The sequence below is a fragment of the Tinamus guttatus genome, unplaced genomic scaffold (assembly GCF_059628265.1).
Source record: "Tinamus guttatus ecotype Peru unplaced genomic scaffold, ASM5962826v1 Tinamus_guttatus_pri_ptg000046l, whole genome shotgun sequence".
Taxonomy (NCBI): Eukaryota; Metazoa; Chordata; class Aves; order Tinamiformes; family Tinamidae; genus Tinamus; species Tinamus guttatus.
This window is the reverse complement of record NW_028288580.1, coordinates 1,632,678-1,659,476: the sequence shown is the minus strand read 5'-3', so window position 1 is coordinate 1,659,476 and position 26,799 is coordinate 1,632,678. Positions and strand designations below refer to the sequence as shown.

General features: G+C 40.3%; 1 protein-coding gene and 1 long non-coding RNA gene across 4 annotated transcripts in view; both read right to left on the bottom strand.

Annotated features, from left to right (window-relative positions):
- LOC148595929 (uncharacterized) overlaps nucleotides 1–26,799 on the bottom strand; it is a 227,433-nt gene that overhangs the window by 83,213 nt on the left and 117,421 nt on the right. The gene's annotated exons all lie outside the window — the stretch shown is intronic.
- Nucleotides 1–26,799, bottom strand: part of SOBP (sine oculis binding protein homolog) — a 96,577-nt gene that overhangs the window by 65,869 nt on the left and 3,909 nt on the right. For all 3 annotated transcript variants that reach the window (XM_010228401.2, XM_010228402.2, XM_088538373.1), the window contains exons 2-4: nucleotides 21,442–21,580; nucleotides 19,356–19,541; nucleotides 7,362–7,513 (exon numbers count right to left, since the gene is read on the bottom strand). In XM_010228401.2, the coding sequence (XP_010226703.1) occupies nucleotides 7,362–7,513; nucleotides 19,356–19,541; nucleotides 21,442–21,580 (477 nt within the window). The remainder of the gene's footprint in view (nucleotides 1–7,361; nucleotides 7,514–19,355; nucleotides 19,542–21,441; nucleotides 21,581–26,799) is intronic.

The following is a 26,799-nucleotide window of genomic DNA, read 5'->3' as shown; positions in this document are numbered from 1 at the left end:
TTGCTTCCATCTCAACTGAACCTCTCAGATTTTCTATTGCTGCCCATTATGGTCCTCTGTTTAGGCAGAAAACTGCTAGTTAAACTATGCATTCAATTGCAGTATTGCATACATCTGGAGTGTGTACATAGGGTCTCATTCACAACATTATTACTAACCCAAGCATATTTTTAAAATCTTATTTGATGAATTTTGTTTTTTAAATTAATATATATATAAGTACGGTGAAAAAAACTACTCAAACTACTTTTCCAATATTTCTCTAAGTTAATGAGCTGACTGATAAGTTAACAAATGCATCAAGCCAATAATTTATTCAAATGCCATGATATTTTTAAACAAACATATTATTTAATATGCATTTCATTATTTACTCAGCTCTTATGAGTATTAATGATTGATGTGCTCGTGAGAAAAGGGAAAGCAGCACCAAATATAATCTGTGGAAATGAATTTCACATTGCAGATCTAGCCGAAGTTTTCATCAGAATAAACACAGTTTTCCATGCTGAGCCTGTACTGATGAGATGGAAACAAAGCTGGTACGTGCAGCATTTCATATGAGGCCAAGGCAACATGTGCTAATCAGAATATAACATAAACTGAGACACTGGAATGTCGAAGAGAGAGATATTTTGCTGTCTAGCTCCCATACATGAATGCCAAAGGAGTTCATGGCAAAGCAAGCACTCCTGTGTATTATATCGGCCCCTTTTCTGGACACGTTGTTGTTACGCATCTAGACTCTTTAATCAAAAATCCCTTGCTGCTTTAGATACATACTGGACATAGATCATGAGTTCTAAGTTGCCAAACCTTTTAACGGAGCAAAATGTCTGCTTTTCCCCTAGTGTCTATCTTTCCAGTCCAAAAATTCATTCTGAGTCATTTAAAAGACTTCAGTAATGTACCCAAGTAATCTCTAGAAAAACAGCCCCAGACATCACTCTTCCTCAGCCACTCTGAGAGTGTATCCATTAGACAGCAACTTCTACTTTGCCAATATCAAGGTGTCGTATCATCTCCCTGTTTAAATCCAGCTCAGAGGTCTACGCTGCATAAATCCAGCACACGAAAACCTTAAAAGCATTTCCAGTCAAGTCCTAATGCGATTAGGGGTATTTTGTTGTAGGGTCCGTATGGAAACGAAACCTACTTCTGGCAGGGAGGTGAGAGGCAAACACTGGAGCTGTTCAGAACTGATGTCAGGCACCTCCCAGAAACTGGTCTGTTCATTTGAATCAAATTCCTGCTGCCCAAGAGACAGCAGATTCTGCAGCGGTAATTAGCACATTCATCTTGATACAACCAAAGCAGCCAGAATGCAACACGACCGATGTAATGTGACATGGTGGTTTACATTAAAAGTGAACACGCCTTTTAATTGGATTGGATACCTGCTAGTAATTCAGACAATGAGAATTTGATTCAAATTTATAGCATTAAATGGCAGCAGATGGACAGGAAAATGTCCACTGCGTTTGCAAACTGATGAGCGGGCTGGTTTGCCAGGTCCCTTCATTAAGTCATGGGTGGCATCAGTCAGGTGCTGACGCATTTCATCGTTAGCAGTGCTAATATGTCTTGCTTTGGTGTGGGTGGGCAGGCAGATATGCTGACTCTCACTGGGTTCGTTCTGGAATTTCATTTGTCTCTTGTACGCTGGTTTAGGGAAGGAATTTAGAGACTTCTGGTTTTAGTACCCATAAGTAGAAAGGCCGGGCGATGACAGCTAGACAATGACACAAACTCTTCTCCCTTCTAGCTAATGCCACCCACCTCTTTCACAACTCAGGATTTGCTTTATGTCTAAGAGTCCATTACAGATTCTTGGTCACTGGGGCCTTCCACCCTCCACATCCTCTAAAACACCCTCTGATGGAGGATATTTTCCTTCCCCCTCCTTTTCCACACAGCTCCTCAAAGCAGTTGGCCACTGTGCCCACAGTTAAGCTACCTCCTCCACTGCCCCGGCGTCATGTCTGTGGTGCATTCATCAACACTCGGTTATATCCCAGCAGAGCAGTCACAGCTAGGGGATGTTTGTCCAGCCGTCCTGTGAGCACCAGCAAGAATCTTGGCTAACTGGCTCGTGCTGCAAACATGCACCCACGTGCTTACGGACACACGCACACAGAAATACGTATGCCCATGTCCTGTGCACAGCCGCGTCGAAAGAAGAAAGTTTGGGAACTGGTTCTTAAATCACACCTCTTTACATCTCTGTAAGGCCAAATAGAGGCAATTTCATGCAAACCAGGTAGGCCACCTGCCCTACACTGACCCTTCTGAACTCCAACTTACTGTCGGTTAAATCTCAAGCATAAATATTAGTTTGCCGTTCAGAGTCTCATGTGTTTCAGAACTTTTCACAGAAAAAGAATATGAAGGAAGATGTAACATCTAAGATTTCTTCTTCTGTCAGAAGCATTATATGCATCAAGTCACTTTAAGCAGTTTCCCAAATTTTCATGAATGGTGCTCATTTTACAAATTAAATTTTGCATGTGTCTAAGAAAATAAAAAAAGAAGCTAACTTTTTATTTGCCATTATTCATTGGCTTAACAGGGAGATTGTTAAATATTTCTCATGCCCTGTTAGGCAGCATAATTAAGCTTGAAATCAAAAGAACTTTCTCTGACAATCCTCGGTAATAATTTTGGGGAATGATAGCTTATGTTTACCCCCCGTTTTTACCATGTGCTTGTGTATACATATCCTTATTAATCATGTAGTGATAATACATTAATTAACTGAGAAACGACTCAGGCAGGAGCAGTAAGGTTTTATGCTGCTACTCTGTGCAATTCGTTGTTTTTAAATACAATTTGAAAATGGAAGGAATTATCTAAAGCAATGTAATGCATTACTAAATAAATCACTAAATAATTGCTTATCACACCAAGTAGCTGCATATCACTTCTTACAGGCCTGTTAGACTCTCCAAATCTGTTCGTGCCTTGCAGAGGAGACAAAGGATGGATAAAACGTCCTCCTTGGGGCTGGGAAGGAAATGCACCTTGCCATGCCCCTCTCCTTGCAGCAGCAGGGACAGGGAAGCTGGATCCTGTCTCAGAGAGAGGAACCTTGGCAGCATGGAGGGTCCCCTCTGCGCAGCAGCGCCCCACACAAGGGGGAAAAGGGAAAAAGAGTTCCATTTACTTTTGCTTTTTGCTGAACGGCAGTTTACTTGTACTTTTGGATTTATACCGCTTTGTTTATTTGTAGAAATGAAATTTGATTATGCTGGAAACAAAAATATATAGCAGCCTTTTCCCTGACTGCGGGGCAGAGCAGAGAGCAAGGTCCAGTGCAAGGTGCTGTCTGGCAGCCTCGCAGCTGCCTCTTCCCCAGTGTCTAGTCTAGTCAAGCAAGCTAGTCTTTAATGTAAGTGTGAGCAGCACAGGTAACCTGCATGAGCTCATTCTCATTCTAGGCTCGGCCATTGCTTCAAAATAAATTTGTTTTCTTACTCATTGATTCAATAAACCTAATTTTTAAATTAATCTTTTCAGGGTTCAAACTCACTAGATCCAATTATGAATACAATATTTCCCGTTAAATTTAATATTCTGGAACTGGGTGGTCTAGTGCTTTTTTCCCCTATGTGTCTCCTTAGTACTAAACTTTTTATTAGTTGGGTTATAGAATTAAACCTCTAAGGAAGAGAACAACGGAACAGCTCCAGATCTTAAATCTATTCAATTACAAACATTAGTATGAAATACTCCCTTTCCTGCAAGCCTTCCTTTTAATTGGTATTATTATGCACAACAGGTTATCATTATGCACCACCTCATTATGTACATTTGACTTTGCATACTAGACCAAACAGGAACACAAATGCAGATTTGGGTTATATTTGTTTGGGAGAAGGATTATATATATATGTATTTTAATTCTAACTCAGATAAATCTAAACATTTTGCTTTGTCAAAAGAAGTAAAATCCTTTTTTACCTATTTCAAATAATTTTGGCAAAAATCCACTCTGTGGGGAGATCCATTATAACTGCTATCTATCTATCTATCTATCTATATTTTTTTTTCTGTTATTACAAGGCATGTTTGCTAATACAGATACTTTTAAATGGTCATGAGCGCAGGCAGAATCTGCATTGCTTGTGCACAGAGCAGCTCTGCGTTGTGCGGGTCTGGTTTCCCTAGAAGGCCCCGGCCTGGGCCCCTGCGCGGCCCTGGGGGCGCCCGCCCGGCAGGGCTGGTTGGGCCTTGCAGAGCAGGGCTCGCACTGCCCACCTCATCCAAGATTTTGGGGTTGTTTCTGTTGCCCTCTGGGGCACATGAAGGGGTTTTCATGCCAGGCTTTCTCCCAGCTGGAGAGCATCAGTGCGCACTGGCCCCGGGTAAGAGAGAGGATTTTTTCATTAGGATGATGAGAAAAATCCTAATTCTGGACAAAGCGATTGGCATTCAGGGATGTCTAATTTGCAGCATTACTCAGTGCCATTTGGAGACATTAACAATGATTTATTCTTTACTGCTCAAACCATCCTATCATTTTAAGCACGTGCTTATTACAGCATTTCTTATCTGGGGGCGGGAGGGAAGACTGCTTAACACAATCCATTTAGAAATTCAAGCCGTAAATGAAGTGACCACAAAGCCCTATCAGCTCCCTGCAATGCAGCAGCTGCACATATTGAACGTAATGCAACACGACATTGTTGCAGAAGTCTGCCCTTTAAAACATACGTACGGCTGGTGAAATGCCACTATTTTACTCCTCTGTTTGGAAAATGAGAAAGTGTAGAGCAGCATAACTCCTCCAATACATAAATAAATATTAGATGCATGGAGAGGACAGGTAGGCTGTTGGCCCGGTAATAACAGCTAAAAGGTCAGCAGTTAAATCTTAAACTATTGCAACCTTGTTTCTTTGATCTTGTTCCTCAGGACTCTGCTCTATCACTAACAGGTGAAGTGCAAAACCAGAGGCATGAGGGTCAGCTGTGCTCTACGACACCTGCCTAAAATTAGTGGCCACCTTTGCTAAGGATTCTCCCCTCCAATCACTTAACGCCCTACACACCTGCAAGCAGCAGCTCCACATTTCCAGTGCTGCATCAGGTCCTACGCAATTTCAGATTTCACAGGGGCAAAAGGGTGTCAAGGCAACTCGTTGCCTTACTTTGAAAGGAAGCTAATGTAGCAACCAACATGTTATCAGTTCTATGTCCTTTATCAAGTTTTCCCACAGAACTTTTTTTTTCTTTTTTTTTTGTGATATCTTTAGTGAAGAATAGCACATTTCACGGGGATATAATGGAATATTAAAGATTAGGAACATCTATTGTTATTTAGATATCTACAAATTAAAGAGTGGTACAGAGAGCTTTCCGTTTGAGAAGCTGAAAATACCCCAAACTGTAGAGCTCCCCAAAACAACTAATAGAGGTGTAGGAAAGGAAGCCACGGGTACTAGATGCACCAATTCAACCTTTCTTACAACAGAAGCACAAGAAGGTACCCACTAAAGCATATAAGTAATGAAATGAGAGACAAGTAAAAGGGAGCTAGGAAAAGGCTGAAGTGTATCTATGCATTACATTAACATGCTTTTTTTTGTTCATATGGAATATAACCCTCACTATTTCAGGCTAAAGAGGCTCCCTTGTGAATTGGTTGTTCTTTCACCAGCCTTTCCAAGGTGGCCTGGTCTACCTGGTGTTCATCACTACTGGGCACATGGGGCCACCTAACTAGGATCACTGGCAATTTCTCCATTACCTTGACCTATCTTCCTCATGTAAATTTGTGACTGAAAGTCACGGGAACATCATCTGACAGTGGCCGGTATCCTGCTACCCTACTGCATCTAACAAATTGTAGGATATATTGAATTGCACATGTATAAATGTGCATCTGTGCACACACATGCGGACATGGGAACCTTTCTGTCACAGCCCTGGGCACCAAACTATGTGTCTTTCCTTGGTTTGAGATGAGGAGTATGAGGAGAATTTATTTCACTCCTCCACTCTTTTTCCTAGGTAAAAGGATATAAACACCACTGTACACAGAGGATTACACATGATTTTAACTTGCCTATCTGCTCCAGTAGACATTATGAGCTTGATTCTCAAAGACTGCAACTAAAATTCCACTCTGCTGATTTTTGCAACCTAATTCTTCAGGCATTTTGCTTTTTTTTTTTTTTTTTTTTTTTTTTTTTACTTTTGGCAGGAAGATGTGACCCAAATTCATAAAGGAGGGTAATTTGCTACAACAGTGCATCTTGAATCTAGGATCCATATGTACTTATTTGTTACTACCACAGATTTAAAATACCAGATTTGAAGACCTGAATTCTGTTTGAACTTGACAGACTTTGAATGTTTTGTAGCATGAGGATAAATAGTATCATTTAGAAAACCCAAATGTAAAGGTTTTTAAGAATAAAAAATATTTCTAAGGTAATGAAGGCTCATCAAAGATTCCTTTCGGACTAATAAGTGCCAAAAGGACATAGTTATTTTTAGAAAAATTAAAAATACTAGAATGTTACTTCATTTTTTTTAAATGGCATATCACACATTCTGCTGCAGAAAACAGCTGCTAAAGTAGCCCAGAGGGCAATTTCAGGCACTGCACTTCAGCAATTACAGCGATTTTTGTAGACATGCAATATTGGGATTACAGTCTAATTTTAGACAAAGTCAAATTTAAACTGAGTGGGAGGGATTTTCATGCTACTTTAAATGTGCTAACATTGCTTACCCCCAAAGCAAAAGCTACAATGTCTGCAATACGCAGCCATAATGCAGCCATCATTTATTAACAGAGATATACTTCAAAAGACTGAAACTACAGCTCACTGGCATCAATGAGAAAACTTGCACTGTCTTGAGGGGACTCGGATTCTGGCCCTTAAAGACTAAAACCCACGGTCATGATCTCGCTGCCACTGAACTTACTGAGACAACTGCCACTAACTGCAGCTGAGCAGGACTCCACTACCTGTTAGGCTAGCACAGTTGTCTGCAGCCATCCTATACTCTGTACATACTCTATTTTCACGATTCCTCCCCTTCACTGTGCATATGCAGCAAATATTCTTAGATGCTGAGGCCAAACTGGGACTCTTCTGTTACTGTGTATTATTGTCATTGCTTGTTTAAATTCATTGACTCTCTCAAAACCTAGGCATCAAATTGAAGGAAACTGAAAGAAATAAGGTTAGTAAAGGGTTGACAGTCCAACAGACAGTACAGATGGAAAGTGGAGGGACTAGATGAAATGGAAAACAATAAAAGAGCTTTAATTTTATGCTAAGTAAGGCCCATGCTGGGTCTGATTAAAATTATGTCTATGTAGATTACATCTTTCCTTATTTCTCTTACCTTGTTTCTCTTGAAATACGCTCTTCGGCAAGCTGCAAAGCACTTCTCACTGCAGAAGCATTTCACTTCACTTCCCATACTCAGGGAATAGCGCTTGATTCCAACTTTCTGGCACCAGGCACACATTATTTGTACATTTGACACATCATCTTCTACAACAGAAATATAAGAACAACATTGACATGAGATGCAAACACCTTCCTCAGACATCTGCGCGCTCACAACCAGCGCCGGCTCATCTTATTTCCAACCTGCTCCCTCTCTGAGAGGGGAAATGCACAGGCTCAGGGCCACCAGGCTGCTCCTCAGGCAGCCCGTGCCCTGTGCCAGCCAGGCTCGGTGGACTGCCAGAGCTGGTAAGATGGCTGGAAAAGGTTATTGCCTTAAAAATGGTGCATTGCTGAAAAGCTCTGGAAGTCTGAGAGCTTTTTAGCATTTTAAGGGAATATGACTATTTATTAAATAATTAACCAAGGCTAGAGACTTAACAACTACTGCCGCTTTGTTCTTGTTGCTTACAGTCCCTTATGGGGAGCCCTCAGATACTCTGCTTAGCAACCTGATGATAAAACACAATTGCTACTGCACCAAAGCAAGGCTCTGATGGAAGGAAGAGGAAATACCTCTTCTCGGTGTTGCTTCTACATACGGACTAGAGTACAAAGTGAGGAGCTTCCATTTGAATTTAGTAGTCACAAAACCAGAGCAGAGCAAGAATGAAGAGGCAGCGTTTTGGTAATGATTACCTGGCTGTTTTCCAGTTTTTACTGTCACTGGTCAGAGAGTCCTTGAGTCTCTTTCAAAATCTTCTGAAATGCACCTTATGAATGTGATATGCAAACCTTCTGACATGTAAAATCTCTCTCACCATTCCGCTAGGTAGCATTTTTTATTTCTCTGAATACTTGTGTTAACAACTCAATGCCGTTAGCTAATTAGAGCCATTCCCTTCACCGTTGCTTTTTGCTGCCTTTCCAGTGTTCTTCATACATCTCCTTTATTTCATACTTATTTTTATTTTGACTGGCTCTATCACTTCTGTGACCTGGAACTTCCAAATCTTTTTCCAGTGATATTCTTTGCTGCCAACTTGTGTTGCTCAAATTTATAGTTGTGCTCAGCTCCTTTTATCGATCTTTTAGAGTATGGGAGTCACTAGTGTGAGGGAAGCAACACGCTGGAATAACAGAAACTTCAAAGAAAAGAAATATCTCAGCACTGAATGTTATTGCACTTTGTCTTAAAGTCCTAGCAACATTCCTGTGTGGTCATTATTCTTACTCCCACTTCACACACAGGGAGAGTGAATAATTAAGTCTCTCAAACACACCGATACAGTAAGTAAGCAGGAAACTTTGACTTAAAGCTCAGAATTCCTCAGTTCTGATGCCCAGTCTGTTCTCCAACGTGACCTCTCAGTTACAGGCATCAGCCGTTGTCTGACCTCCCCAACTAAGCTCTAAAAAATCCCCCAAGACTAATTGTTAAAGCAGTTCCTCGTCCATGAGCTGCGCAGAATTCATAGCTCAGAGAGTCTGTCATGCAGTCATCCCATTTCCCTATAAAGGATTTGTTTTTGAAGCCATGCTGTCATCATTCTGTAAAATTATTGGCAAACTAATTTTTAGCAGAGTGATTTGGCTCCTTTCCCCAGCTATCATAACTCAGAACTACGTGCCGCATTTTATTCACCTTAACAGAATAAATATTGCTAGTTTAATAACTTTTTTCCTTCCACAAATTGTATTATGATTTATGGCTACAAATAAAATTGTACAGTGTAAAAAAATGACCTTTTAGTTTTAATCAGTCTGTATACCTTTAAGCCTATATTTAAGGCTAAGTCATAACATAGATTTGTGCTTAATGCATTTTATCATTTACTCTTTAACGTGGGGTTTGCCAATATTATAAATGCTTTAATATATTGAACATCAAGGGAAATCAAAACACTTTAGCTGAAATTATCACTGGCCATGCACAGGGGTCAGGAAGGCTGCTGCTGAGCTGGCTGTAATCTGACAGCCAGACACGTAGCAGCCCGGAGCGGCGAGAGTCTGCTCTGCACCGTATTCTCATCCAAGCACTGAGCTTTTCGAAAGGCACCCTGGTGCAACTACTTTTGCACCATCATAAACCAATTGCTTAGAGCCTGAATTTGCCCCTTTGAATTTACCCAGCAATAGAAGGTCCCGCGAACCAAAGGAAACAGGCAGCAACCTCTTGTTTCAGAAAACAGCAACATATATTCTCCTACTGATAACAAGCATTTTATCTCTGGAAAACAGAAGATCTAACAGTGATCCCTTTATAACAGTCTGCATTACTGGGGAAAATAGCTGTCATAAACAAAAAGAGAAAATTACAGGCTGAGCAGAGACTCCACTGGCAAGGTAGATGCTAGTGTACTTCTTTCCAAAGTAGTTGGGCGCTTCTGGGCTGTGAAGGAGAAGCCCAGAGCACGACCACTGGGGTTCACGGCTCTACATTTTCATGCATGACTTTAGAGGGGAAATACCTCAGCTAACATCCAACTCCCTGGTCTTAGATACACATAGCTCTCCCACAGACAATGAGAGAGACCATGTAATTGTCTGCTTTCATTTACATAACATCTCAGAAGCAGCTGCAACTGTTTACATGGAGAACCTGCATTATACACTTTGCTGCATGAGGCTATGCAGGACAGTGAGGCCTCCTCCACCTCCTTTGGCCAAAGATCTCCTCTAGTAAGGATGCTGGCAAGAAGAGGAGGGGACAAAAGCACCTACTGTGTTACATAGCTGGCTTCCCATGCCCTGCCCAGCAGAATTTGGACACCCCCAAAGGGGGAATCCTTTGGAACAGCACTGCTTAATGGGGGGTCCAGGGAGATGTTAGTCAATGAACAGTGGAGAGTGGTCCACAGACTGTTTCCCAGCAGTCCCTGCAGCTGTTCCCTGCAGTCTGCACCTCCTAGAAGAGAGAGCTGCTACCCAGGAGACCTTGGCAGCATTCTTAATCAGAATGCTCATCATTTTGAAGGAAGGGAAGAAGGAAGAGAAGGAAAGAAAATGGTATGGTTCAATCTAGAGCTTTTATTAGTAACAGTTATACTAGTAGTACTAATTAAAGTAGATGTCTCTTGCACGTAAAGGACACAGACAGCAGCTCCAAAGGCTCGCGCCAGCGGCCGGCAAGACGCTCCCGGCACCACACACTCACACCTCCTCAAGGCAGGCACGGGTGCGGGTTTGCCCGAGGAGATCTTGTGTGTAATTCCAGCTTCTCATAAAGCAATTCACCATGTGGAAAAAGAAAAAATACATATTATCAAGTGACTAATCTGACTATACTGACTGCCAACAAGAAGTCTATGCAACCAGCAGGAGGAAAAATTGCTCTAAAACCAAATCTCTTTCCCAAGTGAAGCTATGAATGGCAGAGAGAAGGATCCGTTCTTGGTGCTCAGGACAGATACAGAGCTGTGTTCTGTGGCTTACGTAGCAAGTTACGCAGATGGCAGCTGGGGACCATGATAAAGGACCAGACTTGATGGTGTATCTGCTTTCCTGACATTGGTTGCAATAGAGGTTGCAATAGAGCTGTGAAAATATTTAATAGAGTTGCTTGATTAAAGTGTATTAAGTTTAGTGGCTGAAAAAGAGGACTGCAACATTAACAGAAAAGTAATAGTCCATGTATTTCTACCATTACAATTCACAGCGGTGGGAAGCAATAACTTAAAAAAATCCATTAAGACTGTGTGTAATAAGAAAAGCCAGAGGCTAGTGATTTAATTGCTTTCTTTTGCTAAACACAAACTAGAACAATCCAAAATCAGTAATACAAATCTTCTTCCATTCAGGCCAAGATTCCTCTGTCTTTTTCATAGACCTTTATTTCACAAGGCCAAACTTCAAAAATCACTTTACCAGACTCTTGCCCTTCTTGCATGAAAACGTATCAAATACCAGTATCTAGAACACTCAGTGAGAAGGGTGAGCAACAAGAAAGCAGGGAAGGAGGGGATTTCAATTCCGGTGGTTTAAGGCAGCTTATCTATCTTGTCTTTTTTGCCAGACTCCTTTAGACGAAGCCTGCCCGAGGTGAACTTCTCCACAACAGCAACCATACAGGTAGACCACATCAGCAACGTGGTCCTCTTCTGTACAGGCTGACTTTAGCTTTAAGCCTAGCTTAGCATATCCACCTGATCCTAAACTCATTCCCCCAGCATGGCCATGTCTTCCACACGTGTGCCTGCTGGAGCAGCTCTGCTGGTGAAGACTACAGTGCTAGAGATGGTTGCACCGGTACCTTCAGGACTCGCACAGACAAGCTGCCTCACGCTTGTTAAGTAGGAATAGACTGCCTACGAGTCTTAGTGCAAACCTAATCTAATCTCATCAAATGATTAGACTGAACAAAAATTCTTAGCAATTTTTTTTTTCTGCTTCGGCTGCATCCTTATGACCGGCTCTTGCAATGTGCTTAACATGTTCTCAGGTTTATCACCCCTGTGAAAAATAACAAGAGGTATTCATACAAGTAAGACAAAGCAGAGCAGGCATAGAAATGCCAAACAGTAACAAGAGGGTTTTCAGCAGAATTGGAAAACTAAGAAAAAAAAATTTCTTCATACACAATATGAGATCTGAACTTCTAGGCTCCTACTTTCATAAGTTCTTGGCTCTCCATAAGAAGAGTTATTTGGGGAGTTCCAATGTTGTGTTTTTCTGCCCCTGGGTTATGTCATTGGAGCTGGAAGAAATACTCCCTGCACCCACTGCACAGATACTATTCAGATACATCTCCTTATGGCTTTTAGCCTGTGTATTTTTCATAATGAACAATGCAATAAACACAGAGTGTTTGCAGTGTTAAATCATGTTCCCAAAGGGAGCAGTTTGTATAACAAGATAAAATTATCACATTATAATAACTAAATATGCATCACTCTAAAGCATGCTTCAATTAATCATCAAAAGTTTGCACCGCCTCTTTAGGTCTTAATTAAGCAGAATGTTTGGTATTTTTTTCCTTTCAAACCAATGTGAAGGAGCTGCAGAAAATTGTTCCTCTTAAAGCCAGTGAATAGCAGTTCAGACTAAACGCTCTTATATGAAACCATTACTTGGGAGAGGGGGAGAGGAGGGAAGGCAAAGAGTACAGAATGGTAAATCCATCCTGCATCACACTGTTCCTTTATCTAAGGAAACCAGCATGGCCTGTAGTGTTTAGCAGGATGATCCTCAAATCCTCCGAATTCTGGGGATTTAAATCCTGCTCAGTCTACTAATTTTAAGGCTGCAGCATTCTACTAATATCATTTTGAATTAACCAATACATATTTTCAACTTCAACTCTAGTTTCAAGAATTTGGGTGAAACTTAATGCAGATACAGCTCTAATCCTGCAGCTTACGATGATCCTTGGACTAATGCACCAAAGTTTTGCTTTTCCCTTTTCTTTCCAAGAAATTCTGCAGGAATTGTTTTTGTTGTTTGTTTGTTTGTTTATTTAATCCTGCCCCTGCTTTGTGTCTATTCAAATCTCACCCCTTCCTGGCATCTCGGTTTCCTTCCGCCACAGCTATCAGAAGTTGAGCCTTCCCCCGCACTGTTTTCTTGTGCTTTCCTGTTTTTTCTCTTTGCTGTATCCTCCACATGGACCTCAGAGCACTTTGGATCCCATTTTGTTCAGGTGAGCTTTAGAAATCTAGAATAGCCCTTTTGCCCTGTGCTGGGAACTGCACTCGTTTCACTGGCCCATACATTCAAACTTCTAAACTATTTTCAGTACTATTTTAAATGAAAAACTGAGAAACATCATTTTTAAAGGAATTAAATCTTAAATAAACTGAAGCTTCTGCAGCATTAATGATAAGTACTCACTCTTTCCACAGGGACCTGCCAGGATTTCATAATGGTTAATCCTGAGATACCCCGTTGACAATACTGAAACCCTAGTTTTCTCCTGAAGAAAAGCAATTCGGATTTTTTTTTCTCAAAATAGACATTCCCAAGCAAGGTAGAAGTAGTTTCAATCATTTCCCTTACATCTAAGATATTTTATCTGATTACTCTCAATTTATAAAACAAAAGTTCTGAGACATTTCAGCAGAACGCTTCATGATAGCATTTAAGGGCTGATTTTCCAAATAAACAGTGCAAGTGACAAATTTAAGGTATAAAAGTACCTTGGAAAAAAAGTTATGAGGGGAAGATTAAAAACTATGGTTTCCAACAGCAAGACTGTTACAGCCATAATTCTAGAAATGTCTCAGGGGTTCTCTAATGCGTTTCCTTTCAAGAGTCAGTTTCTTGAAGCTCACTAGTCTGCCAAAAAGGTGAAGTGTCCAAGATCTTCTTGAAGACTGCTTTGGGGATCCACTACTTACCTGCATTTTCTAGGCTTTAGGGTCTAGGAAAGAGATAAAACACATTCTCATGCGTAGTTCAGTAAGAGCTGGAGCTGGCATTTGGGCAGGGTTTATGCACACAAACGAAAAAGCACCTGCTCCAGCTGATAGAGAGGGGACTCCCTGCGCATTTTTAATACACAATATTAAAGTGGATATGTGGATGTTATGATTTTCTTTTCAGCTCAAAAGAAGCATCCACAATGAACTAGCAGGGGCTGTCATACTCACAACAACTGACATTTTAAAACACAGGCAATGAAAAGCCTATGACCAGTGTAAGTTATAATGATGTTTCAACCAAAAGTGAGACAGAAGCAGTGACTCTAAGGTTTGCTGGGGTGGCCTTTACTAAATCTGCAGCCATGGAAATGGCAATACTGTTCAGCAGCAACTGCAGCAGGATTTGGAAAATATTGGAGCAGGATCCAGAGTGCAGTAAAATGAAAGGCTCCTCAATATATAGGCTTAATTAGAACTGATAATATGGTCTTTATTTAAGGAAAAGTGCCTTAAAGTGCTTCTGCCTGGAATAGGATTTCTTGATAATATAGTCATAGAACCAGTTTCCTGGTGAATTTGGACAGATAATCCTAGATTACATTTTTACTGCCCTGCTAAAAACATTTAAATTTTTTTTTGCTTTCAAATTCCTCCAATATAATTTAAATATTGATATAGTTAACAGCATGCAATTCCACTGTTCTTAGGGGCTCTACTTAATTCTACAAGTTGCAAAGAAGCAGTCACACTAATAAGAGCTCCAAGTAATTCATGTGCACTTACATATATACAAAGAAATTGTAAACCTTAATTCTGAAGTTATGATAAGCTATAACAGAAAAGTATCTCATTCCTTTCTATAAAATATCTAATTACTCATTTCAGTTTTTGAATATGAAATTTCTCTGTATTTAGTGCTTTCATAGCTGTTTCCCACTTACAGGTTCATTTTACTAGGTACTCACTATTGGAAATGCTTTTGTTTCACTTCTGAAAAAAACAATGCCTCATTAGATACAGCTCTTCCAGGCCATTCCTCTTTCATTTTAACTAGTTCCTCATACAATACATGGGCTTGGTTCAATCCCAACTATTATCATTTGGAAACCACTGAGCCAAACATGATGTAGAGGCACTGATCTGTGGTTTGAAGAATTTAAATCCCCTTTCCTTTCCCAAAAGTATTCATTACTTGTGAAAACTCTAGGGGGGAGCCTTATTTTTCCTTGTGCTTTTCCCAGTAGAAAGCTCAGCCAGCTGAAGAGTAGCTTCCTTTTTGCCTCCCTTTCACTGCTTCCCTTGACAATGACCGTCCCTCATAAAGCAGAGTAGTAGGGAGCCCGTTCTTGCCTGCGATACTCAGGATAACAGATGTATTCTGTGCCTCAGAAGGAAGAAGGACACAGAAGGAAACAGGAAAAGGAATATTATTGCCAACACCCATGACCAAAAGCCAGACCAAGCAGCAGCTGTATCTCCCTACCAAGGCACTGCTGTGAAGATCAAGAGAGAAGGTCAACCAAAGAGCACTGTCAAATGACCAAGGAAACCAAGACATTGTGATATTTAGAAGATGCTAAGGGATGGTGTTGCCTGCGTTTAAGGAAGTTTTTGCAAATCTTCTTTGACTAATTAGGGTTTATGTTAGCCTTCCTTCATCCCACATAACAACAGCCAACCAAATCTGCATGAGTGAAAGGGAAGAGCCACTCAGTGCTCTCTGAGATGTACTCTGTATGTCACTACGAGGACTGCAGAACGTTAAGTTGGGAATTTCCTATATTGAATATTAATATCATAAACCCTACTGGCTTATGGTTTATGATGCTATTTTTATTTTCTAGAGTACTCCTAGCTGCCACATTTTTGATCCTTGTTATTTTAATTCAGCCTTTTCTTTGAAAAGGAATACTATCTTTACAAGCCTTTGCAGATAAAAAAAAATGAAAAAAATATTTAATACTAAGCAGCAGAAGTAACATTAATATTTGTATTAGTTTGTTTTAGAGAATTGTTTTTGAGATCAACCCTGAAGATCACACTTCCCCTAAAGAATCCCACCGTGAAAAGGCCACTGTCGGCAATTCATGTAGCTACCAACGTGCTGAGAAAGAAGGAAGGGTCTTAGCCATATGGAGACTATTACAGGAGACAGCACTGACTTCCTCTTTGCTTCGAGGTGCACGGCAGCCTGCTGATGTCGACGGATAAAGCTCCCTTCGGTTTGGATGGTGCCCGAGCCAGGTCTATATGCCTGGTGGTTTAAGTTAGCTGGTGGGCTCTTGTGGACAGTCTTTAGATCCCAATAACTGGCAGCAGAATACTCTTCATGGAGGTTTCTTATGTCTGGAATTAATATCCTCCACTGATATGCTGTAACCTGAGTCTGCAGATACTCACCACATAGGGCCTGTGTGTTTAGCTCAGACTTATTCTGAGGTAACTGTGGGGTCCTGCAAAAACAGAGTGCCTTTCTCAGAGCTCCTAATTTCTGCTCAGAAGGAAGTCTAATGTTTTCTAGACTTGTATAAGCAAATTTTTAACCTAATACTTCATTCAACTAAAAAGGAAAGCTGAATAGCTTGGAGATAGCCATATGATTCAAAATGCTTTGGTTTTCAAAAGAAAAGAAAAAAAATAAAAGCATGAGGGGAAAATGTATTTTGTGAATTATTCAGTGTTTTAGCCTGTTAACTCAAAATATGAAGGCACATAGGACACTTCAAAATTTCCCAGCATGCTCAAGGAGATGTGACCTGACGAAATCTTTAGTGACGGCTTCCTAGACGTAGTTCAGGATCAGTACTCCTTCCTCCTCCTCCCCCTCCTCCTCAAGCTGATAAGTATTTCAGATACAAAGAATCTTATCTACCTCCTTGAAGATTCTGACGATATGTTTTTCTTTCTCTGCAATTGCTACATCACTGCACTTTACAGAGTATCCTGCTTATTTTTCCCTTCAGGCTCCTGTGAGCATCCCCAAGTACTCTGCTCTTTTTCTTCTCCCTCTATATCTTATCTATACAGAATCTTATCTGCAAAAAATATTCAATTCCCTGCCTTCAGGTTCATGATCTAGATATCATCTTTGACTGTGGGTGTTCCCTTTTGAGTTTTATTTGAACCTTGTATAGTTTTCACCCAAGCAATATCCCAATCCACAAAGCCTGGACTCAGGTAGACTCTCAGCGTCTCACCTCTCTGTCACTGCAATGGGTCACTGCACAGTAACCTCACATGGCTATTCAAACAGGGCTGCAAAGGTCCCTTTCTCTGCCCAGTGTTTTCACCGTGAAAGTTTTCTCTTAGACTCTTTTCATCTGCTTCCTTCTGCTCCTTTACCTCACATATTAACTCAGTCGAATATAACCTGTCTCTTCTTTAGGCATGTTATTCATAGCCTGTCTCCCCCATGTTTAAAACGTTGACTTTCGCCTTTAGTGTTCAATGATGGAAGTCTCCATTTGCCTGTTCAGTACAAATATGGATCATTGTGCTGTTTCCCCAGCTGCCTTTTATGCTGTGAAGGACCCCTGGAAAACACCCACAGAGCTACTGTCATCTTGCCATGCATTGCTCTCAAGAATTCTGCTTTGCTGCAGCACCTACAAAACGGTGTCCAATGGAGTGCCAAGACCACTGCCTCTCATGCTGGCTCTCCTGATTCCTTCTCCTGCCTCTTCTGCTTGTATTATTCACCAGCTCTTTCTTGCCCTATACTTAACAGCAGGCTCTTTGAGGATATTAAATCAAAACAGTTATTACCAAGGCTTATTGCAAGCCCCACATGGGTCTCTTTCCTTTCCAGTCCTCCCATACTTAACTCTCAAAAACAAGAACGAGATAAATATATTCATCTGCTCAGCAAGAAAACAGACATTATGCATTCATATCCTTTACGTTAGTAAAATAATGATATTCATTATGAAGTAATGAAGAACAATCCCAAAGTTGGAAAACACTTATGAAAGGTCTTATCTGAATAGTAACTTTACTGGTACATTTGAATATGGGAACACACACACGGTAGGTAGATGTGCAAAGAACAGAAGGCGGTTGACTTGACCATGGTTCCCCAGTGTCTACTTAACTACTCCTGAAGTGATTTGTTTTCCTACTTCATAATTCCATCTCCTCCTGCTTGTTTGATGTCATAAAAATCAAGTAGTTATTGCAGTTTGCACAATTCATGTTATAGCCTTGTGCTCATACACTGCAAATTCAGGGTTGTGAATTCATTCATGGCTCTGATTGGAGAAAATAGCTTGGGACAACACAAGTCCTTTGATTAAAGCTTTAGGGCCAAATGAACAACAGCTGAGGATCCAGCCCATATGGCCTGAGGCCTTTGGCTGTGTAAAGGCTAGAGGAATGCACCCAAATAGCTTTGGTAGTTAGCAAATACTGTACAAAATAGATTAGAAGTCTTTGGCAGGGAACATAGTCAGGTAACGTTTGAAAACTATTCACAGCATATTAGCATGCTTCTTTAGAGATAAAACTATAAGGCATTAAAATCATTTTGAGGAGAGGGAACAACTGCAATCTATCTGTGAAACAGCTGTCAAAAAGCAAGCAGGCTATCAGACCCATCTGCATTTTACAGCTAACTTGGTAACTGCAATGAGGGGTAGGGAAGAGCACCTAACACCAGGGACCTGCTTTTCCAAGCTGTTCTGCCACTGCAGACACATCCTCCTGCCTGGTGGGAGCCCCCTAGCTAACCTGCTTCCCCAGCAGCGTGCAGTGAGGCAGCATTCAGTGGTAGGTCTTAGGGTTGCTCGATATGCCTTTGTGCTGCCCTCCTTTGGGACAACACCCAGTGATTCCCACGGAAGCAGGATTGAGCCTACTGCTATCTAAAGTCACCAGTTACTGCCCTGAGTACCACAGGAAATAATAACATAGCAGTTAATCATCATATTGTAGCCGTAACAGTTACTTTCACAGACAGGTAAGTCTCAGGTTTCAGCAGCATGCAGTGTGGAGTAAAACATTTTTCACACCAATTCTGAAGAACGCTATATTATAAAAGTCACTCCTGCTAAAAATCTAATGAAAATGTAGAAGATTTCAGTGAAGTCTCCTGAGCAGAGCATAGACCATATTGAACCCTCAAGAGACAATGGTCAGGAATTTCAACGAGAACCAAGAGACAGTTTTCCCAGGATGAGCTTGTTAACCGGGTATAAAAACATAATATTGATTTGATGGTTTCATCTCTTTCACTGTTTGCTTTCGGGAACCTGTTTTTAATTCAATCATCTTCCATCAATTTATTTAAAGACTTTATTCATCAAAGCCAAATAATTTGTTTAAAACAGATGTTGCTGAAGTGCTGAGGGAGGAAAATCCAACATGCAGTGTCACAACAGCAGAAGTGTGTACACCGACTGTCTAATGTCATTGTATTTGCAAGTTTTTCAAAATAAAGTCATTCTCATCTCCTTTTAAAGTTCCTCATAAGACTATGGGGACTGCTTTTGAAAGAGTTTGAATTCAGATTTTTTTCAAGTAAGTCATAACCGAGCGAGCTGAGGACAGATGTCAGTGTTAGTTACCATTTTAAGATGTTCGTAATGATTTACCTGCTGGTGGCTTTATGAAAGGTGGTGGAATTAATGGGACAATAATTGGTACATTCCCATGATCCTTCGACCCTGCTGGTGAGTCTGAAAGTCCATTTCCTGTGGCAAGCCCTGGGTAGCTTGCGTTTATATTGTATGGTGAAATAACACTGTCCTCAGGTAATTTGGGTTTTGGCAAAGAATTCTCTGCAAAACACAAAGAACACATGGTATAGTATGACATAAGTATTTCTTAAGATGCCCTTAAATATTTTCACCAATCTGTTCATTAATTACTTACTCTAATAAAAGTAGAATGGAAAAAAAGAAAACAAAGAATAAATGTTCTCCTAAAGTAAAGGGATATTTTCCAGTATTTCTTCAGAAATATTTTTTTAAATCAAAATCACGTTAAACACAACTATCCTTAAAAAGGGAGAGGATTACTTTGTCAGACATACTGTTAGTATGCCTGATTAGTCAATAATACTGTATTCCTGTTCTTTACATCCATTGTTTTCATGATAATCACAAACCGTGTACTATAGCTTCACTACCTAACACAAGAAATGTAAATTGAAAAATAAAAGAACTCCTAATTTGACACCAACAATTTGGTAAGTAGTAGTAATGGAGATTATTTAAACAAAAGAAGAAAACATTAAAATTACATCAAAGTGTGTAAGGAACAATGACAGTTATGATTCTAATTCTTTAATTCCAAATCACCTCAAGATTCTTATTTAGAGGAATTCTTCAAATTCACTTCTGTTAGCTAAGGAGCAGGGCTTAATTCTTATCCATTCTCTCTCCTCCCAAGTCAGAGGAAATGAAGACTATTTTCTCTTCTGCAGACTGCACACAGCAAATATTTCTACCTGGCACAGGTATTCAACATCTTTGTTTGGTCTATAAAGCATATGATTTGTATCATGTATCTATAACATAATTACATAACAGATTTCATTAGGGATAGATTGCATCCACAAATCATGCATTATAAGATCTATTTATTAAAAGATAAATAAATGAATCACATCACAACATATGAACAAGTTTCTTCAGAGGGGACTTAAACATATTACATTTTCAGTGAAATACAGATTTCCATCAGCAAGGTCACTCTACAACCACCAGACTGCAAACGTTCTGTTTTAACATAGTTGAGCTGTCTCATCTTGCCTCTAATTTTTTCATTTTCTATTAGCCACCTCTTCTTCCAAACTGGGCTTTCCAGCATCACTACTCATTGCAAAACTTGCTGAATAAAATGCAGCTGCTTGCCTTTGGAAAAGAAAAAATGCTCCTGGCCATAAACGCATAAATACTCCAAAAAAGCGGCGGTCCAAGAGTGTAGAAACTTCTGTAATTTCCTCTCTTTACCTTGTCTTTGAGACACTCTTGTTGGATAAGTCAAGATCCAGCAATTTCCTACTCTTTTGCTGTGAAGCAATGTTTCTTCTTTTCGCTCTGATCACAAGTTCCTACCCACTTGCTGTGGTGAAGATTTAAAAGGCAGCAACTGAATTGCTGCAGAAGAAGACTGATCTTCTTATTTACATTTTGAATAATTATCCTACAGGAAGATCCACTAATGTCCAAAATAAACTCCACCCCTTGAAACCTGCTAAAGCACTTGCAGAAAAAAAAAACGAAATATAATAAACATTGTTAAGGAATGTCTTATGAATGTTCATGATGATTCTTACATCCACTGTGAATATTGCAGTTCAAAATGATCTGGTCTATTAAAAAGCCTTAGGCCAAAAGTGTTCATTTTATAACCAGAAAGGTTCCTTGAAACCCAGCTGCTCAGAAAATGCGCTCTTTTTCCAGGTGTGAGCAGCTTATCAGTACCATAGGCACATGACTTTCAACTGACTAACAAAGATATTATCTGTGAAGAGCAATTTTGTTAAAGAGATTCCTTTGTGCTCCGTTGGCGTCTTCTTGGTAGAAGGCACTCTCAGATATTTTTATTTTTATTTAAATCAACCACAAAGTAAGCAGCAGCAGATGATTCCTACTCCATCCAGTGCCAATGCAGATAGGGTGGGATGTTAATCCTTCTTTGCATGAACAAAGAAACATTAAGTAGCATCATTACCTTTGAGAACAGAAATGTGCTGTCGGCTTTCCCCATCTGCAGAGTAGTTCCTGAATTCAATGTCTTCTCCGTCTTTCAGTTCAACCTTATCATAACCATACCAGCCAAGGAGCTCATTCATAGTATTCTCTGCAAAGTTCTGAAAGAGAAAAATTACCTACTTATTTATGTAATCAATAACCACTTGGAATGAAGGCAGGACTGCATAAATCGAACTATATCTCTACCACACTAGGAACTGCCCGGTTTGTCCCACCTTCTAGAAGACTAATGTTCATTTCATAGGTCAAGTGTATAAAGTGCAATGCATTTAAATCTCAGACTGACACATGTAATTATGACAGACTCATACATCTGTAATTTAAAGAAAATAGAAAAGAGAGTTATTTATGACTTTTGCTCTGGCATTCTCTATCAGGAATATTTTAACATATATTTATCGCAAAAAAAATAGTCTACGTTACCATAAAATATTTAAGACTGCAGGAAGAAAATAACAGCAAATGAAGATTTTTTTTCAGCTAGCAGTTAATCGGTCTTAGTGTACTACAGTCTTTTCAGATGGAGTAGGTCACTGGCACAATTACTGTTTCTTGAGGCGCACATGAACCAAGTCGGATAGAATTGCAGTGAAGGTATTTTTCCTCAAAGTTATAAACCTTTGCATAGCCAAGGCCCTTAAAAGGCCTTATACCATGAAAGCATTTTACCATAATGTTTCCTGTGAAGAGCACTCATATTTGTTGCAGATGACCTTTTTTCAGTTTTGCCATACTTACTTCCACACAATTTCCAGGCAGCAGGGTGGTTACATTTTTTTGCTTGCACGGAAATGCAAAATACAGAACATGACTGACATAAGTCTCATATTCTATTAAAAAGCATGTCCTCCAGGTCATGTGTCAAATATATTTCTGTCAAAAATGCTCATTACTGAGATTTAGCAGAGTAACTTAAGAATTCTGCAGCCAGGCAACAAAGCATTGTGAAACTGAGGGGTCTCATGGAGCTATGGCTTAGAGATTTGGGAACTACAGAATGAAACTGGCTAATGAATTATTGTCACTATAAAAAATCATTTTAAAGTAGTATGACAAATACAAAATGAATAGAAAAAAGCCATGAACAATGCCTTTCAAATTGGTCTCTTCATTTTTTATTACCGCTCTTTTAAAACAAATCCTGAACTTCATTTTATTGTAAGATCTTGACATCTCTAAAATAATGATCTTGATAAGCTGTCTCCTGTGGCTCTGGATTCCAGCATAGAAATGAGGAAAATATGATACCAGTTCAAAACAAATAGCATACATCAAATTTACAGGTTGCTAGATTCTGACTCGTAACTGCAGCAGCTTAATTTTTGAGTGGGAGCAAGGATAATGACAGAACACAGCACTTCTTAAGTCATTTAAGTAAATAAGTAAAATTCATCAGATCATAATTGCTTCACAAGCCAAAGCTGCCACAGACGCTCTGCCCCAGAACATTAGAGAGCAGCAGCCCTGCTCCTGGCTCATTCATCACACCAGATTGCATAGGTGTTCCTGTCAGTCAAGGAGGGCTGTAAAGCAGCTATAAGCAATAAACACAAGCAATTTATACTCTTCCAAGAGTATCAGCAGTGCCGCTGTGCTACACACACACACGCAAAAAGCAAAACAAACAAAAGGAGCCCAGACCTGCGGAGCATCAAGTTCCCTCTGTTTTCTCCCCTTTCTCTTGACCTCCTGCTGGAAGACTGATTCTGGGCTGATCTGGGCAGTGCTGGGAGCAGCCCCAGTTCACATCCATGTCTAGTTTCAGTGCAGCAAGTGGGGCAGCCAGGTAGGGCTGGACTACATCACGCTACTACAGCTTGCAACAAAGCACCACACAATGCAGAGTGCTTACTATCTATACTATTCAAACATATTTGAATTCACTTTTTAATAGATGCACTTTTGTGACTGTTTCAAATACCAGGTTTGGGCTGTCGTTTGAGTTGTTGTTTGTTATTCACCTTTCAGAAGACTTTTCCCTCAGTGCTGAACCTCCAAGCTCCATGCCCCCAGCTCCAATCCATGTGAATCCAGCAATGGGAAGGTCTGGAGTTGGGAAGCAAGACCCCACCAGGGCAGATTATCCAGAACAAAGCGTCTGACCTGAAGGGGACCACATTGACTCAGAGCGGAGCTCTGCCAACTCCCCGGGGTTGCTAAATTTCAGCTAGGCAGACACAGCCCTAGAGATCAATCTAGTAACGTGGGGTCCAGTCAGTAGAGTCAACCTGACTTGAACTTCATGCAACCCCATTAATTGGGCAGCTCTAAATTTGCATTCTGTGGATGCTTTGTGGTTTATTTGTATTATTGATCAACTTGGGCAATGAGTAACTTCTAATTAGTTGCCATGAAATACATAAGCTAGGCTTTATGTGTTTTTTCTTTCCTACAGAGACATACACGTTTATACAGCTAAGTATCCAACTTCAGAATCAAGTCAGCAAAGTAGTTGAGTTCCTAATGGCACAAACTTTGAATACCTTTCAAGACTCATTTTACTGTTCATAAGTTGTATACAAAAATGGGCAGGTGTAATGACAAAAATACATTGGGTTTGGAAACTGCTAATCATACGGACTTGAATCTTTTTACCAAAACAAACAAACAAAGCCATTTAACTAACTTCAATGGGTAGAATGATATCACATATTATGGTAAACAAAAAAGTAAGTATCCTTTTGTCATAATGATTTCTTAACAAGGATACTTGGATTAAAAAAAAAAGAAATAAAATATTCTCCTTCCTCGTTTGTCTTTCCTATTATAATGATGGTGATGATTCTTAATACAGTTCTGTCAGTGGCTAAAGGCCAGTGCTTCATTGCAGAGCACATTGCATATGCCAGACCCAAAAGACAATCCAATCCATAACAAGCTGATAGTCAAAGCTGGGAGATGTCATTTTCTTCCACACCATTTCTCAGGCACATGAAAGGCATCCAAAAAAACCCCTATGTTATCCTTCTTCAGATTCCTGACTAAAACACCATTTTGCAGCACTGTCTAGCATCCTGTGAGTCTAAATGGTAGTCACACAGGTGATATGCTCAAAATCCTGGGCCCATGCTGACCAACATTATTGCATTGTATCCTTATATTCTTTCTTCTTTACATTTCAGTGTTAGCTTCAGCCTGAATGGATTCACAACAGAGTAACATGATGGGGTTTGTAAAGAGCAGTGTGGTGTCAACAGCCCAAACACAAATAATAAGACGAGACAGTTTTTCTCTGTGTGGATGAGAAAAATTTGGCTCTTGATGAAGTTACAGGAAAGGAAGTGGGAGGATTAATACACAGCCTGTACATGCAGAGCAGTGGCTCAGACAAGATATACTACATTCAAAGCCTAGCTGAAAGGAAAGGTGACAATTGTAACTACAGTGCTTGAAGAGAGCAAGAACGTAGGACCTGACATTGAAGGAGAGCAGAAGATGAAGCAGCTTGGAGAGGAACCATCTGAAGTGAGAGGTGACAGAGCTGACAAAGCCAAAGGAGAACCAAATATGAAGATGAGCACAGATGACAGCATGGAGGCTGGGAATGAGCTGTGATTCCAAGCTCTTGCAGGAACAGGACAGCAAAGGCAGGAATGAAGCTGCTGCAAGCTTAGTTTCAGACTCAGCACCAATGGCCATCACCTCTACCAGGCCAAAAATGTTCAACGTCCCACAGGCGAGAGCCACACTTCTGCTCACAGCATGAACACAGAAAATGAACAGAGAAACCAGGCCCTGCCCTTCCGTTCCCAAACCGCTCCATTGCCTGTCCACCTGGGACTATGCCAAGCAGCTGTGTTCCCAAGGCTTTGGGAGAAACGCCGATAGCCACTTGGTAGAGATACCAATCCCTGCTCCAACTGCAAATCCCAGGGACACTCAGTTATCAAACCAGGGACCACCGGAGCCCCGGCTCCTGCAGTGCCTTCGCTGACAGTGCAGTCGTGCAGCTGTGCTCTACTGCAGTTGGGCCGCTGCCAGGGAATTCACCACAGTTGCAACAGAATTAGCTCATCTTTGCCAAAGAAACTGGCCTGAAAATGCTCCAGTGGCCCCAGCTACATAAAATCACCAAAGTTCTCAGTTCCTGACGGACAGCAATTCTCTCTTTTGCTCCCTGCTAATTCCCAAACTTCTTATAACCACTGTGGAGCAATGTGCAATTTGCAGGTTTTAACCCTGTGACTTCTCTGTTCTTGTACTATGCAGAAATATCCTCCCTCTGAGAAGAACCAGGAATATAACTAACCAACTATTACACTCATTGATATTTTGGCTTGAAGTCACTTCTTTTTCACAGGAAAAATTAAAAAAAAAAAGAAAACGTTGATTTGCTGGACTGTGGTTTCTTTCTTTTATGAGACCAACTTATTTATTCTCCTTTCAATACTAATTTCACTGTAACGGTACACCTATAGCTTGATTTTTACATTTCAATGCATCATTTTCTCAAATTTTCACTAATTAATATGCTTTGAAGCTAAACCTTGCTTCTCTTTCCATTTTATACCTCTCCCCTTTCCTTCTCTATGAACCTTATTCACAGGGGGCAAGGCCTGGCTTCACAGAATGAGGCCTGGCAAACACGGAGGCAGGAAACACAGAGAAAGAAGGAGTCTGTCAGACTCATTTTCTTCTAGGCTTTACTGCTGAATGTTTATTTCAGATTCTGAAGGAAGTACAGTGGCTCCATTCCATTTCCTTGCGCACATAAACTGGGTGCAAAGCCCCACAGATTCACTTTTTTACCTCCACTGCATACAGGAAATAAAAATGTTTTATTTATTCCAGCCCTCACATTCTTTGCTTACTTACGCGATGCCGTCACCATACTGAATTTTAGAATTAGATGCTTTTGCCATAACAAAGTGAATTTTCTTATTTCTTTAATTTCATTTGTCAAATGAAACACACCTTTGCTCCTGTAAGTGTGCTTGTCTACTGAGTTTGAATAAGCTTTTATATAATGCACAAGTAGGTGAGGCTGCCTGTGAAGACAATGCAATTCCCTTTTGCAGCTATACCAGAAAACTACTTCCCTGCAGACTCTGAAAAAAAAGGTCTTTCAGTATCCTGGTATCCTGAAATACTACAACTGATAAAGCCTGTCTGCTTTTTCACTTTTGCAAACACATTTTTTTTTTGCTTTTCAGGAGAGAAGGGAGGAGTTTCCTTGAAATCTTTCTAACGCTCGCAAATCTCTGGCTCATTCCAAGTGCAATGCTGCTCTGTCGGCTTCAGTGCTTTTCTAATTTTGACAGTGGTACTTTTAAATGCCAAGTAGGGAATATTAAAACACTAAACTGAACGATCCTTG